The sequence below is a fragment of the Pygoscelis adeliae genome, unplaced genomic scaffold (genome assembly GCF_000699105.1).
Source record: "Pygoscelis adeliae isolate BGI_AS28 unplaced genomic scaffold, ASM69910v1 Scaffold85, whole genome shotgun sequence".
NCBI lineage: Eukaryota > Metazoa > Chordata > Aves > Sphenisciformes > Spheniscidae > Pygoscelis > Pygoscelis adeliae.
Genome location: NW_008824900.1, coordinates 4,710,829 through 4,727,844, shown reverse-complemented (window position 1 = coordinate 4,727,844; position 17,016 = coordinate 4,710,829). Strand labels below are relative to the sequence as shown.

Here is a 17,016-nt window from a genome sequence, read left to right as displayed (position 1 = left end):
TTTTACAGCTACAGATTTTTAACTGCAAACTGTACTGTTTTCCATTTTAATTTTCAACAACTATTGGACAATTTTTAAAAAACACTTTTAATATTAAAGGCTATACGGCAAGTATTTTCAAATGTATTTCTTAACTCTGTAAGCAGTTTCCTCCTTTACTAGCCTTTTACTAGTGACTCGATGGAAGAAACAGATCAAATGCCATACAAGTATTCTTCAAATTATTTATTCTTGTGGAGTGTGTCCACAATTGAAGACTGCAACACATTAGGAATCACTATTATCACAATCATTAATGATTATTCCAATTATGGAAGTTTCTCCCACTTCAAGCATGGAATAAAAGATCACTACATTTTCCACTACCACATGGCACCTTATCCACAAGACTCAGTGATTCTAATCAGTGTAAGAAAGAAGCTATACACACCTGAGCAAATTTCCTGAGATTTAGCTACTGTTTCAAATATTACATTTGGCATATGGAATAACACAAAATTTTAAGCTACAGCAGCTTATCCACCTATATTTCCAAAAATTCATGTGCAAAACTAAGGCCAAAATGCCCTACACAATGTCTATCCGTATTTTTAAAATATTTTAGCTCTGCACATTCTTTGATGCTGTTTAGTTTTAGAAAAGATGCAGTACGCTGTCAGATAGTATCCGCAGATCAAGGGTCCTGAAATGCAGACATCTGCCAAATGCATTGGCATCGCACATGTAAGTACGTTGCACATTTCAAGACCTGAGCATCCTAGTTACTTTAGTATTCGATGCAGTCATTGCCAATTTCTTTCTAAAAGCCATTTGGCACATATTTTAGTCAAAATATCAATAATCTAGAACAATGTATTTTAAAGCCAGTTCAAGTCGAGGTTGAATTTCACTTTTACAATGAAATTAAATGTTATCTTTATTAATGAATGTAATCTAAGCTACATAAAAGTTATAATGGAGACAGAATGAAATTCTGGAAATACCAGGCAGCATTTCCCAAGTTTAAAAATAAATCTCAAATCCTATTAAACATGTGCATTTCCCAAGAGACACATTTGCAATTACTTTTGTGTCAGGGATGGCACGTTCGATTTCTTTTCTTTAGCATTCTAATAACAAGAACGCAAAATTCTTACTGAGATAATGTCTTATGGGTATTTAATATATCCAAGTTTAAATTTTGAAGGCAGGGCAATTTCTGCTCCCAGAAACACTTAAAAACTGCATTTCCAAGAAAAGTTTTCAATAACCCTAAGATATACTAACAGATCTTCTAAACTGTACATAGGTTAGCAGGGTTTATTCGTAACTACTACTACCACAATTCTGCAAAATTCAGCCCTGAACTGAGGAAATTTCCTTGTTTTTTCCCTATGGGTGTATGCAAAATTGACAGATGTGACCATAAATATCATTAAGAAAACTTCTTCTGGCTTAATTTAGAGGCTTAGAAAATTCTGGAATGAAAACATTTATATTCTGGTTTTATTGTGTTAATATTCTGTAATTTAACTTTACCAACTTAAGGCATCACAATTGCCATAAAGGAAAGCACAAACTTTACAAAGGCACAGGACCATTTCCCAAACTGATAAGTAGAGAGGCCATACCCCATTCTTCTGTTGCCTCACTTATTTGTGATCCACAAGAACTTCAGTAATTTTAATTGGAGGCAGATTTGAAACTTCCCTTAAGAGAAGTGAGAGTTAATGGGAGGGCAAGTAAGGAAGCAATCCAGCAAAATATATTACAGTTCCTTTATACCTGTTCCAGTTTGTTATCTCACTCCCAGAGGCAGCTGCACTCTTTTCTTCATCTGTTGTGTTCTGTTCTGTCACAGTAGAGATAGACAATTCTGACAGTTTACATCTCTCCATTATTACCATCTCTATTTCTAAAAAAAAAAACAAACAAAAAACCCACCAAAATTTGATATTTTTAACAAACAGTTATCACAAGCTCCTTCGTATTTTCCGTTTTGCATTAAAAGTGACTGATGCAACTATATATAAGAGGTATAACCATAACCTCAGAAAGGTTAATGAATGAATAGATGTAGGCAAATTTTCTTCCCAATAAAGAAATTTGCTTACATTTCTTTAGGGAATTTAACTGCTATAAGAAAATTACACATATACATATGTAAAAAAAATACACAGATTATTTTGGCAAATAAACAAGCAACAGTAATCCCCCTCCCCTCCAAACCACAGGACGAAAACACATAGAACCTCTTTCTGGAAAAAAAATTTCTTTGTGAAAATACTGGTGAGATTGGGACATGGGTGGACATCATCATAGAGGGTGTAAATAGGTCTCTGCAACTACAGCAAACAGGATACCTGGTCCCGAGTGCTTCATAACTATTGGCTTTAAGTAGAAGTATTAGGACCCAATCTAGCTTTTGCTTAAGAATTTGGACAAAGATGACTACTAAATGCACCAGTTTAAACAGTAGGTCATGTCATATCTTCTTCAAATCATGGTAGACAATACATCAGTTATTTGACACCATTTAACAAAAGCCTTCTCAAACGGACTGTTTACCTAAACCAAAATGCAACTATGTTTGGAGAGGGCTGTCAAAGCATAAAGGTCTTGTTTTCAATTGCTTGCATGCAATTCTGCCACATTTTTCCTCAATTTATGTCTAAAGTAAAGACTAGTTTCTGATGTACATCCTTCTAATAGTTACTAACTAGGAAAATAAATAGTTACGATATGCTGTAAGACCACTCATCCTATAAAACCAATTCCTAAGGTTAGCATTATGTCAAAAATCCTGAAAACGTGCAATTAATAAACTTTAGAAGTTAAAGACGTTTTCTTCAGTTCTGAACTATTTAATATCATCTTCTACCATGTACTGTCACTTTTAGCACACTTGTTGAATTCTATCATTGAAACATGCATAAAATACTCCCAGCCATCTTACAAAGGTAAAGTGGCTACACCATTTGCCTTACCACAGAAGGAAAAGTTACAAAGTTGTGAAGCCTACTTATAAAGTGCCCCATAATCATGTACACCTAGGTGCAAGGCTTGCATTTGTGATAAGGGCCGAAGACTACAGGAAGATACAAAAACACATTCATAGTTTTTAATCAGATTAGAAGTATGTGTTCTGACAGAATGATTTAACATGAGGAAAAAAAAATACAGCCAGAGACTGAAACAAATTTAATAGTCCCATGTTTACCTAGTGCAACAAGAGAACAAGTCATGTAACAGATCACAACTAGGTCCATGCAGTAAATAAAAGTATGCAAATTGTAAGCATCATTTTTATTTGCTGGTATACTCACCTTCGTTTTCACTGCTTGTTCTGATGCCCTTTGAACTCGCTTCTGTACCTTTAGTTTTATCTAGATCATCTTGGTTATCTTCAGATCCTCTCTCCTCTTCATCTTCTTCACCAACATTTTTATAGTTGGGTCTTTTCTGCACCCTCTTCTTCCCCTTCTGTTTGTTAATTTCAAGAGACCTCTCGAGTGTTTCTGTTGGTTTTATGAAACATCTGATACTTGACTTTGCCTGTAAATTTGAAGAGTTTACACTGAGTTACAGCAAGACATTTTTAACTCTAATTGATAAAGAAACTTCAGTCCATATAAAAGAGGGTTTTTAGAACGTAAATTAGCACACCACTTACAAATCTCAAACCCATTTTAAAAATACAAGAAAGCAGATCTCAAGTTATATTAAATCATCAGTAGAACAATTATCCCCAAAGTAGCATATCCTAAAGATCAAAGTATGCCATCTTGAGACACGAAGATATAGAACTACCTATTTTATCAATAGAATTTATTAATTTTTTTTCCCTTCTTTGAACTTTCTTAACAGGTGAGACAGCTAGTACATATAAAATTAAGACACCTTTTGCAAAAAGGATAAAGGCAACAAAATCCAAAGTGTGTGTTGACAGCAATGTATTAATATGAAATACACTCTTTAAATGTCTTCAGCAGTAGCAAGGACAAAAACCAATGCTCTACGCCGCGAGCTCTTTTTGAATCTTAAGGTTCCCTCAACAGCATACTAGTCCTTGTATCAACCAGGAATAAATGGCACTGACATCAACCCTTTTTGGGCCTCCAGACATTGACCTACCAAGTCCAGAACACCAACACCATTTCATTTGTTAGACTTTAATATACTTGTGTTCTACCCAAAGATATCAGAAGTTTATCTTTCAAGTCAAAACACTGTTTTTGGACAAGGCGGCAAGCAGTATTAAATCAATACCTGATTTTCCTGATCATTAATTCACAGAGCAAGAAAATAAATTTAGATGACAGATTTCTCCCAGAGGAAATAAGCATGTCCAAGAGTCTGCGCCATCCTAACAGCACAGAACAATGTATTCTTACAGAAAGACACAAGACACTACAGGAAGTTCTGTGACTAGCAGGACTAACAAAACTTGGTTTCCTACAATTTTGCAGATTGTTTCTGAGCTGTGCTGCTTTGAGCTCCCTTCTCACTTGTTAGGCCTGCCAGCCAGATTACCAGAGTACATGCTCTCTCTCACCCAGAGCTATAAACACTGATCAGCCAAACCTCTCTGTTACTGAGAACTGAAACACATGGTTTGGGGGCTTCCTGCCAGCACACGTTTATGCTGAACAAGACTGCTACAGAACCTTCATTACCTTTCAGACCTCAATATTTCAATCACATTTAGTTGATGCTAGCTAAAGGGTTAAAAATTTAAGGGCAAGCAAGAGAAAAGAAGTAAGACTAGAGTAAATACAAAACTGATTCCATTCCTTGCCTTAAGTGACTCAAGTACAATAAGCACTGAAGATGAGTGCATCAAAGAGACCTCAGAAAAAAGTTTGGAAAAATCCCTCGCTTCACTTAATAAGGAACATATATACATAAAAACTAAGAGATTAGGAAAAGATCTGGGAAGAAGCCTTCCACAAGTCAAAAGGCCAAAATGTTTCTCTGAATCTTCTGACTTTTTAAAAAGGTTTTATAGATATTGTACAGAAGTCACCTTACACTTCGCACTAAAACAAACCATATAGTAGGAGGAATCTTTCACAATACCAAAAAAACCCACAATGTGAAATTTATCAGACGTATGTCCCCCAGTAACCTCTCTGATATATTTTTAGTCTGATCAAACTGCAACATAGGAAGGTTATAAAACAACCAGAGTTACAACCAGGTTACCTTTTACTGATGGCTTCTGGTCAGAAGAGTCATAAGAAAAGGGAAGAACACATTAAGCCCTATTCTTTAGGGGAAAAAAAAAAGAAAAGTAGCATGCAAGTCACATAACGCGTTTTCCTCTTCCTGCATTCACTTACAATTGCTTCCCAGAATCCTGTAGCTACTGTCTTTATGAAGAACGCACGTACTTAACATCCTTGCGTTTCTAATATGCTGTTAGCCATATGAGCAAAATAACAGAACAGAACAATAGACAGCGATGTGCTCATAAGCACTGAGCCATGGTCTGGCCCATCTCAAGAAAGAATACTGAGAAAAAGTCAACATATATATTCTGTTCTGCTAAGTATAACAAGGCTAAAACATTCTAAAATCAGACTTAAAATTAATTTCTATAGTATACGGTTTATCTAAGTTGATTATACAGTTTGAGATACTGCTATTTTATACTTTTAAAATGTCTTTCAACCATATTTTCAATTATGGTTTATCTTGTGCAATGTGTGGTGGTAAAATAAGGCAGTACCAGTAACAACTTCTATGGGAAGGAGAAAGTAGGTTAAACAAGAAACCAAGAAACATGAAATAGGTAGAGCTGGCCCACATCCGAATTATGCAGGAAAACAGATCTCACAGGATGTAAGGTAAACCTTAGTGCTAACAAGTTTAAGTACATTCTGTTGGCTACACGTATCCAACTCTCATCATGAGATAAGAGTTAGTATTTCTTCTGATGCCATCTAAAAATAGAAATACAGGGAAAAACATGGAAAGAAAAGTGTATCTTAATTTGCTATACTTTGAGGTGGAGAACCTGTTCAATGGAGGTTGGGCAACCATTACTGCCCTATGATGTTCAGCAGATCTCCATGGGTAGGTTATTGCCAATTCATAAGGTATCAGCAGTTAGATCTGCTGGTGATTTTTTCCACAAATTGATTTCCAGTAAAAAGTACCATTTGTTCCTGTTGTGACAGCTACCATTGCTCTTTTGCCCTAAATAACTCTGGATACGTTGCATTTATACACAGCAACTGCAACCCTTCTCAGCTTTGTTAAGTATTCTTTACTCATTTAGTCTCCTATCATGACACGTGACCCTGCTTCTGGTAATCTCAGTCCATACTCTCTACACCTCATTCCACTTGAATTCATCTTATTAGGAAGATGAATATAGATGTGAGGTTCTACTTACTTTGGGTTTTAGAAACTACATGTTAGTTAGAAACTGACAGTTACACTTCAATTTAAATATATCAAGACATCTCAGTTACTAGATATGAGCAGTGTTAGGTACAGAGCAGGGGTTTAGAGATAACTGGGGCTCACCATAACACACAGAGATATCCCCAGAACAACAAGCTTAGGAGAGTATCAGAACGATTACCATGGGAAATTATAACAGAAAGGAAGTAGTAAAATATAAATTTGGGTCTGATTTAAGAACAAACACAATTCTTCACAATTTTGAACTCAGTCAAAAAGTAAATTAAGAAACTTGCTCATCACTTTTCTCTACTAACCCTAGAACAAACAATTCTGAAGTAGCTTCTGAAATATCTTCCATTATTCAATAGAAGTTTGTCATTTCTTTGCAACAGAATACACCAAGGTAATAACTTTGCAATGATCCTGATACACCTTATAGTCCAAAGAACAGCCCCTGAAATGGTTAGCAATGCTCAAAAATCAGCTTTTTGCTCTAAGAAGTCCTATCACAGAGCAACAAGAAACCGTCTCACCTTTACTTAAGTTGTCTATGCCTCCGTAACTACAGCTGACTTTAGCCTCACTGCATTTTGTGTATCAGTAGGAAACACCATGCAATATATGCAGTAGTTGTTCATACTCCTCAACTGAGAGCAGCTAACTTGATAGCTCCCCTCACTGGAAGCAGGGCATGGAGCTCTTCTGCTGAAGATTACTCCCTGCTCTTTCTGCAAATAACCAACCTCCACCAGTAGGCTTTCTGACAGTATAGGTTTTCCTCTCCAAGGTTTCACTGAAGAACATGGTTGAATTTACTAAAAACTAAAGTTTCTCCCATGGAAGTTTCTTCCTCATCCACCAAAAGTGCCACCTCTCTGCTCTCCCTCTAACAAAGCTCCACCTCTAGCAGTTTCGCTAAGTGTCTATCCTAGAAAGCCAATACCCTTCCTATTTACTACCTGTTCAGGTATGACAGAACTCCCAGTTTACATGTCATGAGGACACATCTTTAAGACCAGTAAGAAGCAGCAACCTAAACAGCATTACAAACATAAGAGAATAGATGAACAGAAGTTTATAGGAAGCCCCTAATATTCCTAACATCAGTGCAAGCACACAAACTTATGCTACAGATATTTTGCAACTCTGTACAGTAACTATGACAGGAAAAGAAAATCTCACTTCTGCAACAACTGGTGCCCCACCCTCTCGCCACAAATTTCCTAGTAACAAAGCTGCTTCTGCACAAGTAACACACGACATTCAGTACACAGCTAGCAGAAAGTCAGACATTTGCTAACACAAGTAGGAGATTGCTTTATCTTAAAGCATTCTGTCACTTCTACCATTCCACTATAGTTTTTTCTAAAGAAGATTAGATTCTAAATATCAAGGTCAACAGAACCCAAAAGCTACTGGCTGAGATCAGCCCACGCAGCTTCCACTGCACAGTAGGAAGAAATTTGGAAAAGTTGACTCATATCATGGAAGAGTTGAAGTATATCTCCCCCTTGAAACTCTCAGAGCTATAGCCGCTGCTGGGAAAGAACGTGCATAAGAACCAATCTACTGCTTGTTATAAATTAAACATTCAGTCAGTAACTGTTTGCTGACCAGTCAGACATTAGGGGACATGTTCAATCTTTAGACAGAACTACAGCCAGAAACCTCTTAACCAACATAAGGTCATACCCTCTTCTTATAACCATCCCCAAACAGGCCTTTAGAAAGTAACAAGCAAGCATTTCACAAACTGTGAAACCCACAACAAAAGGGGAAAAAATCATATATATGATTTTTTTAATGCACACTGACGCACACTTTCAGAGATGATCAGTTCTACTGCTAAAACATTGGGAATATTCAGATGAAAATCTTTATTTCCTTCTATATCCAAAGGATATACCATAAGGCCTGGTATTTTTTCTAAGTCTCTCATTTCTACTACAAGTTGCATAAGGAAATAATTTCACAGGGAAGTTGTGACTCATTTCTATTTCTCTACCGAAGAGCTGATAACAAAAACTGAACACACAAGACTGGATTACAAAAGTGTCCCATCAAAATGATGGAAGCCTTTGCAGTGTCTGACCCCCACGGAAGCAACTAAGTGTTCTAATTTGTGTCCTACACATTATTATACCACTACCTGAAATATATATGCGTGCACAAAAACATTGCAACTTTGGCAAGAACGTAATACTGTAAGTTGCACAGAGCATTTTTCTGCTATCATATCGAACAACAAAAGCTGATATCTCCTATTGCTGCTCTTCTCTCCTAAACACAACCACCTTAGCTTACCAGTTTCCAGATATTTGAAAAACAAAATCAGGTATTTTCTTTGCCCCTAAAAAAAAATTAAAGATTAGTTGGCCACTTACTGAGTTTTTCTGTATATCTTGTTCAACTTTAGAAGAAAACACGGAGAGGTCACCATTAAGTATAACCTCAGCCAATGAGTTCACCAAAGGGGAGTAATGTATAATTAGAAAAACCTATTAAAAGAAGGGTGGAAAGAAATATCAGACATGTATTACAGAACACATACAGTTTCACAATTTCAGTCACTGAACATACTTCTTTGACATTGTTAAACTGGTATCTTAAGTTTACATATACAGTAAAGTACAATTGGTAACACTGACAGTTCATGAAATCTACTTCAAAACACAGGAGACCATAATCTTCTCTACAAGTATTTGACCTTTATCTACATTTTAAGCTACCTAGTTTTAATAATTCTTCATACTCTTCTCTCCTCCTGAGATGTAAATTCTCTCTCCTCATCAGCTCTGAGATGAAAGTTGTGTGATATTCTAGCAAGGAACCCAAATTAAAACGGCTCCAGAAAAATGGGTTTTTTTGAGAAACGACACAAACTGATCATGGTACACAGCATCCACTGACCTTCTTGTATGCCAGCGACTGGCAGGACTCCAGTAAGTTCTGTGTTGTGCACACAATTATTTTGCAGTGATTCATGAGTAAATGTCATGCAATAGGCTGAACGGGATCAGAAGCAGCTTTTCTGGCTATGAAATCGCAATGAATTATGGTCTAGCTACAAAGCAACTAAATAACACAGGAATAAGGGCCATACTGCCTATAACATTAAAGCACTTATCCAGAAGTGCTTTAACAGAGTTCTCTGTTTACACAAACCACTCTATTTTGAGGCAAGGCTTACAAGGTTGGGCCAGCAAACAATTGGAATCTAGACAGAACCGGCTCAGGTCCAGCCGCAATAGCCTTATGTCAGCTTATATCCATTCTCTTCACAGAAATATCAAAGCTGGATCCCTAAACAGTGGTTCTAGCTGAAAAATCTCCAAATAATTTCTAAATCAGTAAACCTAATCATTGTTTTGACAATATTTAGCTAAACATGATCTCCACAGGTTTTCTGATTAAAGTCAGAACCATTCGAGACCTTCAAAAGTGAAGTGATTATTAGCATGTGGTGGTGACCTATGTAGAACTTTGGAAAGTCGCAACACACTTCAGAAACACTTTGAACAACCTCAGAAATCACTCAGGCTTCTCCTAATTCAGAAAGCATAGCTTGACTATACACAGGCATGTTTTGGCATAAGTACACTACATGTTCACTTTGTGAACAGCAGATGGTAATCCATAGCAGTGAATTTTCACCTGCTAGTACGAGTCTCTCAAGCACTTGTCTCTAATACATGCGTAATGCCTAAAGCATATGTCTGGTGTCAATAACAGAAATAGTTAAGAAGGTTTTTCAGATACTCAGTGTACACTTTTTCAGATCCCACTCCATCAAAGACAGACTCTAGGTTAGAAAGAGGCGGAAAAAGATGCAGTTCTGCCAGTTACAGAAAAAGGAGCTTTATTTTCTACATCACATCCTATTCTGACACACAAAATTTGTTCCCAATTCTTTATGTTTAGGAAAAAAGTTCAATTTTCTTTATTAAAAACAATAAAGAACACAGATGCAAAATCTTGAAGTGATACCTAGCCAATACTTCCACTGGAATCAAAAAGGTTAAAAGAGGTCAACATATAAAACTCTATGACGCAGATCCCTTTAGTTACAAGAAGCTGTTGCTCCCAAGGTTTCTTCTGTGGTAAGTAACTCCCACAACATCACAATTTTTTAGGTTTAAATTAAGAAGCATCAAATTATATTAACCTGAAAAATCACATTTTTCAGAAAAGTTCTTAAAAAAAGAAGATGCAATTATGGGCCAGACCATAATAAAATGACTAATGTAAAAATCATAAGTTCAAAGACAAAAGAAATATAAATTCTATGAATACAAGTCAAAACTAATTTCTAAGAATGTAATTTAAGAAAACTAGTCTCGTAGCAATGCACTGAAGACTATAGGGAGAAAAGATTATTTTTCTCTACAATAAAATAAAAAATCCACTGTAAAACTCTTCATTTGAAAATAAATTCCATAAAGAAAAGGAGGTGGGACTGGTAAGAATAAGAAATAACAAGTACTTAATTACAGATTTAATTCATCAGGCATAATGAAATTCAAATTGTGAGAAAGTTTGAGGTTTTGGTGGTGGTATTTTTGGGGGGTTTGTTTGTTTTGGTTTGTTGTTTTTTTTAAAATAAGAAAACCCATGAGATCATTGCTCCCTCTATTTTTCAAAGAGGAAAATTCAAACCTGGAATCTGCCATAGCTTAGCCAGATTCAAAGTGCAATACAGCATCTAAATTTCACCTGCAATGTTACTAAATTCTGTCCTAGCATGTTGCACGGTTCTACTATGCACTATTTGTCAGGCGTTGCACATAAACTATAATCACCGAATGCTCTAAAGGCTACCCTGTGCTATGGGATCCTCAGAAGAATGACATTAACTCAAGTAAGAAGCTATTTTGTCTGTCCATAAGATGACAAATGATCTTGCTTTTTTGCCTTTTTTTTTTTTTTAAAGGGAAACTGATAGGTTCAAAACTTCATTTGCCAAATTGCCTTTAATGGCTTTGCCAAAATAGACGAAAATACAGCAATTCATAAACCATAACACTACTGCAAAACATGCCCTGAAATAGGACAAAATACTAAATACTTACTTGAGAAAGAAGGTAGAGAGAAACTTGGAGACTTATTTTTGGACGCTCTCCACCCTATGGAAAAAAACATTGTATAAATAAACCGGCTTTTTTCATAAAGTTAAAGCATTTACACTGTTTAATATTTTATTTAAAACAAAATTTTAATATAGTATTGTTCCTCATTCTGCTACAAAATATTCAGAAAGCATCACGCTCTTTAACATTCACTTCTTGTAAACTATTTCAAATGAAGACCCTCCAAATAAGCATATCGCTTACTCTACATGCTTAAAAAACAGCTGTTGATTACTGTCTTTCAGCGTCACTTCGGTAACTTAACAGACGAGTATTGAGAAGTATCTTGGTTTTCACTATGCTACTATTCCTTCAAAAAGTACTTCTCAGTTAACATTCATTGAAGTCTGTTCTAAAAATTAGCTATTCAAAAACAATGAAATATTACCCACATAATAAAAACACGTTCTTGACAGATGCTTCTCTAAATCAAGTAAAATCACATTGGACAAAAATATTTGAAATATAACTTGAGCACAACAGTACTAAATTTATATACCAGTAGTAATGAAAATGTTTCTAAAAATAAATCAGTGATACTTTAAAAATCATCATCAAATAAATTCATCAGTTATCTCAAGAGGTAAGAACAGCCCAATTTTATGATCGCAAGTATCTCTGACCTCATGATAATAGATACATCTGCCTGAAAACAAGGAGGACAAGCAGATTTTTGTACATGCACGAATAGAAAGAGTTAGAACAGCCAAAATGAAAGTAAAAGTTAGGAAGTCTGCTTCACCCTATTTCAATGGCAAGACAAGAAGCTGATTGTTATTCAATCTTCAGTGCACATGCAATATACTGAATTCATTAACTTGCAGTAAACCTGACCTCTAGTTAATGAAAGTATGCTGAAATTCACAAAGCATTGTGTATCTTAAGAACAAACACCACTACAGAAAATTAAGAAGGGGGAAGGGGAACCCAGGAATAAACAGAACATTGAATTAATTTTTTTAAAAGACAAGTGAATACAGGAACCTGTACAAGTTTTAAAAGAACAGTTTCTATTTCATTAAAAATTAGCTTTCCACTAAATTTAAAGGCTATGCTTTAAAAATAAATTCAACTTTATCACATTCAAACACAGCTTATCTGCAAATAGAACCAAGTATCAAAACCAACAGTTTATATTTTCTACCTGGAGTGAATTTTTACACCATGGAAAATTTACGCATGTACTAGGAAAAGGTATTATAATCTGCTTTTGCCAGGATACCAGTTACCATATCAGAACAGGAAATCACACATCTCCCAGTGTCAGAGAAATTGAAACCCTGTTCCAAATTTGCAGCTCTTCTCATCTCCGCTATTGTTAGCATTTAACAACCATGTAATCCAAAACAGTACTTAGGTGGTGAATAAAGTTTCATCTATTCTGCCCTTAAATTCAGTCTCAGGGTATTTTCCCTGCAGTCACCTTATTTAAGCTGTTTCACATAAAACACACAAACATAGATATTGACAGTATTAACCCTACTACAGAATACACCAGCTGAACAAATCATTATGCATACTGAAAGCAAGTAATACCTCTAAGACTTAATTGTTTGCAGGTATTGGCTTACCTTATCTTGATTTACTAATGAATACACGTAGAGGGGAAGAAAGAGCCTATTAAGTAGGTGGTCTGTCAGCACATCATTTAAAAATTCACAATTAATTATAAGGATATCATTAAGGTAATGTAAATGGTCAAGATGTTCTGCTACCAGGTCACTCAGTTTGCCCCTATTTCTGTGCCTGAAAAAGACAGCAGAAAAAGTCTCAGATACAATCAATTGTCAAAGTCTTAAAAATCTAAGGAAAGAATTAATGTGCATCTTTTCCACAGACCACCTTGCACAGACTGACTGCCTAAAGAAGGTGTTTTCAGTAAAGTCAACTAATGCAGCTAGCAAACAGTATTCAGGCTTGTACGTGCTTTAGGATGCACATATCAAGTTTTTCCCCAAGTTTTCACAAGCAATGTTTTTACAAAACTTCGCTTTCCGTTGCTACAGTCTTTTCACAAGCCAACCATAAAAAATGGTAAGATTTGTTTCAAAAATAAAAGAAGAAATCTATGTTGTACTTAATGTCTACCTCTTCACTTTAAGAAAGCAAGAAACAGCCACCCATTCTAAGGTGGGGGTGGGAAGGCAAACCAAGAATAACCTGAATCGACAAAATATTTCTGTAGTTGATAGTGGAATATTACACAGGAATTTCAGGTCTGACAGTTCTCATATTAAATAAAGTTCACCTTTCCAGTTTACATTTTTTTCCTAGAATCTTTTCAGAAAGCTGTTCTACTGAGATGATACACAGAAAAGGAGCATTAAAAAGACAAATTTAATAAGATTGAGAAGCACAAAGTACCTTTTGTGTCTTCTGGATATCTACTAAATTTAGCAGAATTAAAACAAAGATGAAGAAAAAGCATGTTGCCAAACACTAATTTACTTGTACAGATATTAGCACAGATAGGGCATACAGCACTAATCACTATTAATTCAAAGAATCACTAAAAAACTTTGCAAGAATGAAAAGCTTGAACTGTCTACAAGGGAATGTATTCAGAAACTAACTTAAATGGACTACTACAGACAAAATAAAAAGAGTATCAACATCTGGGAAAAGCATTTCCATTCAATACCCAGCATTTGTAAAAGCTTACTCTTCATCAGTCTGCACACAGTTATCCAGTTCTATCACATGGCTTCCGATAAACCAAACGAGGTTGGAGAAATAAGGGACAGCAGTTTTATCTCTAATGTAATGCAGCATAGGTTGGTTGTCCACTGAAGAGAAATTGTTAAAAAGAAAAAAATCAGTTACTAATTATTTTTTTAAGAAATACAACAAAGTATCTTCTGAATTTTGATTACATGCTAGCTTTTCATATGAGTATATACCTGACATGATCTTATGCATGAAATGGACATCTACAAAAGCATCATATCAATTCTTAATTGGCTTGAATGAGCCCAATATTGATATATTTACAAATCCAGTGGAATTCAGAAAGGTTTTTTTAGCACATTCTTTATTAAAAAGAAGAGGAAAAAAGCGTAAGAATAAAGCAGTAATGCTGAAAGTCAAGCTAGTTAGACTTACATGACACTGCATTAAGGAACACAGGAATCATCAGTGAAGGAAGGGCAAAAGAAACAGACAACAGTTAACAGGATTAGGAACTGGGATAGTGACATCCTCCAAAAGGGTTTAAAAAGCTAAAGCACAAGCATCTAAACTAAAAGATACAGGGTAGGTGTTAGATCAGAATATATGCAAATGGATAGTCAGAAAATTATGAAACCTGAACATCCGAGATGTGTTTTTTCAACTCTAACCTTTATATCACTACAACATTCAATGAAAATTCTAGGCAAGTACATTTTTTACCATAAAAATATTTAGTTACATAAATATATAACAAATAGGATACGAAGCCTGCACTTTGCTCTTTTCGTGAGCTCATATTTGGGTTTACAGCTCCTTGAAGTGGAAAACAAGTGCCCATTTCTCAACATATAAAAGACATTTCGTCCCTTGCAGTCAACGCTACAAAGAACCTATCTGCTATGCAGGCTATCCAGTTATTTGCAAAACCAATCATTCATTGTTTTAAAAAAGATCTTACATTCTTCTATGATGAAGACTGTCATCAAATCACTACTTCTCTTAATTGACAGAAAGTTCTGTAAATTCAAAATGTAATTTAATTTAAAATGGATTAAAGAATAAGAAGCCCTGCATGAGCATATTCCATAATACATTGTCCTAGCTTTGACATACATACTACTTTGCAGCACAGTGATTTCAGAGGTAGAAGTTCTGAATACACACCAATTTTTCTACAGAGATCGCTGTGATATTTTCAGGGTATTGCAGATTTTATAGACCCCAAGAAAAATTTAGGGGGAAGTGACTTTTGGACATTGTCTAGTCCAAACCCATTCTCAAAGTAGCGTTAACTTCAAAGTTCAACCAGGTTGCTAAGGGCCTTGTTGAGTTTTGAAGATCTCAAACAATACAGTTTCCTCAGTTTCTCTGGAAAACCTGTTGTAGTCCTTAACTATCCTCACAGTGAAGTTTTGGGTTTTTTCCTTATGTTCTACTGGAATGTCCAGCACAGGAATTTGCAACTGCAGCCTCCTGGCCTTCACTGGGCACCTCTGGGAATGGTCTACCTCTTCTTTAGACTGGAGTGACTGCAGCACCTAGGAGCTCTACAATCATATTCAAATGCACTTCAAATCCAAAAGGAAGTGATGTAGCCAGCAAGGTTACTGCTTCATACATGATAAAGCTCAATTTTGTAAGTAAAAAATACTTGATATTCTTAAACTACTTTGTTTTTGGAGTTGGGTTTTTTTGGTTTATTTGTTTATTTTTTAAATACAGTCACATTCTGATCTCTGTTGGAAGGGAAGCTAAAGTTCCTTGTGTATGCTTGATATTCTTTTGGTTTTTTTAAACCAGTTTCATCTGTGAGGACACAATACTATTTACAAGTAGATACTGTAGGTTTGGGGTTCTGTTTCATAAAAAACCAAAATGTGTATCTGAAGCATGTCAACATGCTAAGCTTTTCAATCTCATAAAACAGACAGAAAACCCTTAAATGTAAATAACTGAAAATTAAACTACAATGAAACAAGCATTTTGTACACATGCCTTTTTTTAATATATAAAAAGCATACCTTTGTAGACATTCAAAGTTATAGTCCTAACAGCAATCCTGACCATGCTTTCTGGGTGGTTAAAAAATTTAATAGCTTCAGTGTACAAAGCGAAGTCATTAGTGTGCTGTAACAAGAGGAAAGAAAGTATTTATGAATTAACCAAAACATGCACAGAATATTTGTTGGGAGTATGAAAAATGTTTTCCATGTATTACTGATATTTTTACCTTCTACTTAAGTAATCAAAATGATTTTACAATGCACAGTCAGCTGCATTTGTAGCTCCACATTAAAATAAACTGCTTTAAGCATCAGAGCTTTCCATGTTAACTCTGCACATATTCAGTGCTTTAATGCCCTCTTCTGGCAAAAAGTGGAATGGAGCAAGGAAAAATCCATTTCAACTTTGGCCTTTGATTACTCAGGCTTTTTAGACTTTGACTAAGCCTCTTAGAACCAAGTGGTGCAACAGAAAAGATCCTGTTTATAAAAGCACACGAAAACAAGGCATAAACAAGTCGAATTCTCAGGGAAGTAGACTTCAGAACTACTGAAACAGTCCAATATAACACTAACTTCCAGATTTTGGTTTTATTGTAGTTGTATGAGGACAAAGACTTTCTTTATCATGCTTTTGCAGAGACCCCCCCCAAATGAATTCTCAATCATTGATACTACCATTATAAAAATAAATTCAGGACATGCTGAGACAAGAGACTAAACAGAATGTGTGCCAAATTGCTATCGATTTCTAATTAAAGTCCTCTTATCGTTATACTCCAACTCTTTCTTCACTTACCTCATTATAAAAGAAATGTACTGTA

The 17,016-nt window shown here is 35.4% G+C and overlaps 1 protein-coding gene across 1 annotated transcript in view; it reads right to left on the bottom strand.

The window, feature by feature from the left end:
• The window catches only part of CLEC16A (C-type lectin domain family 16, member A), an 83,251-nt gene that overhangs the window by 55,776 nt on the left and 10,459 nt on the right, over positions 1 to 17,016 (bottom strand). Inside the window, exons 4-12 of the mRNA XM_009324734.1 lie at positions 16,992 to 17,016; positions 16,211 to 16,316; positions 14,622 to 14,627; positions 14,182 to 14,305; positions 13,091 to 13,265; positions 11,463 to 11,516; positions 8,778 to 8,891; positions 3,306 to 3,534; positions 1,765 to 1,894 (exon numbers count right to left, since the gene is read on the bottom strand). The exon at positions 16,992 to 17,016 is cut by the window's right edge and continues 112 nt beyond it. Of these exons, the coding sequence (XP_009323009.1) occupies positions 1,765 to 1,894; positions 3,306 to 3,534; positions 8,778 to 8,891; positions 11,463 to 11,516; positions 13,091 to 13,265; positions 14,182 to 14,305; positions 14,622 to 14,627; positions 16,211 to 16,316; positions 16,992 to 17,016 (963 nt within the window). The remainder of the gene's footprint in view (positions 1 to 1,764; positions 1,895 to 3,305; positions 3,535 to 8,777; positions 8,892 to 11,462; positions 11,517 to 13,090; positions 13,266 to 14,181; positions 14,306 to 14,621; positions 14,628 to 16,210; positions 16,317 to 16,991) is intronic.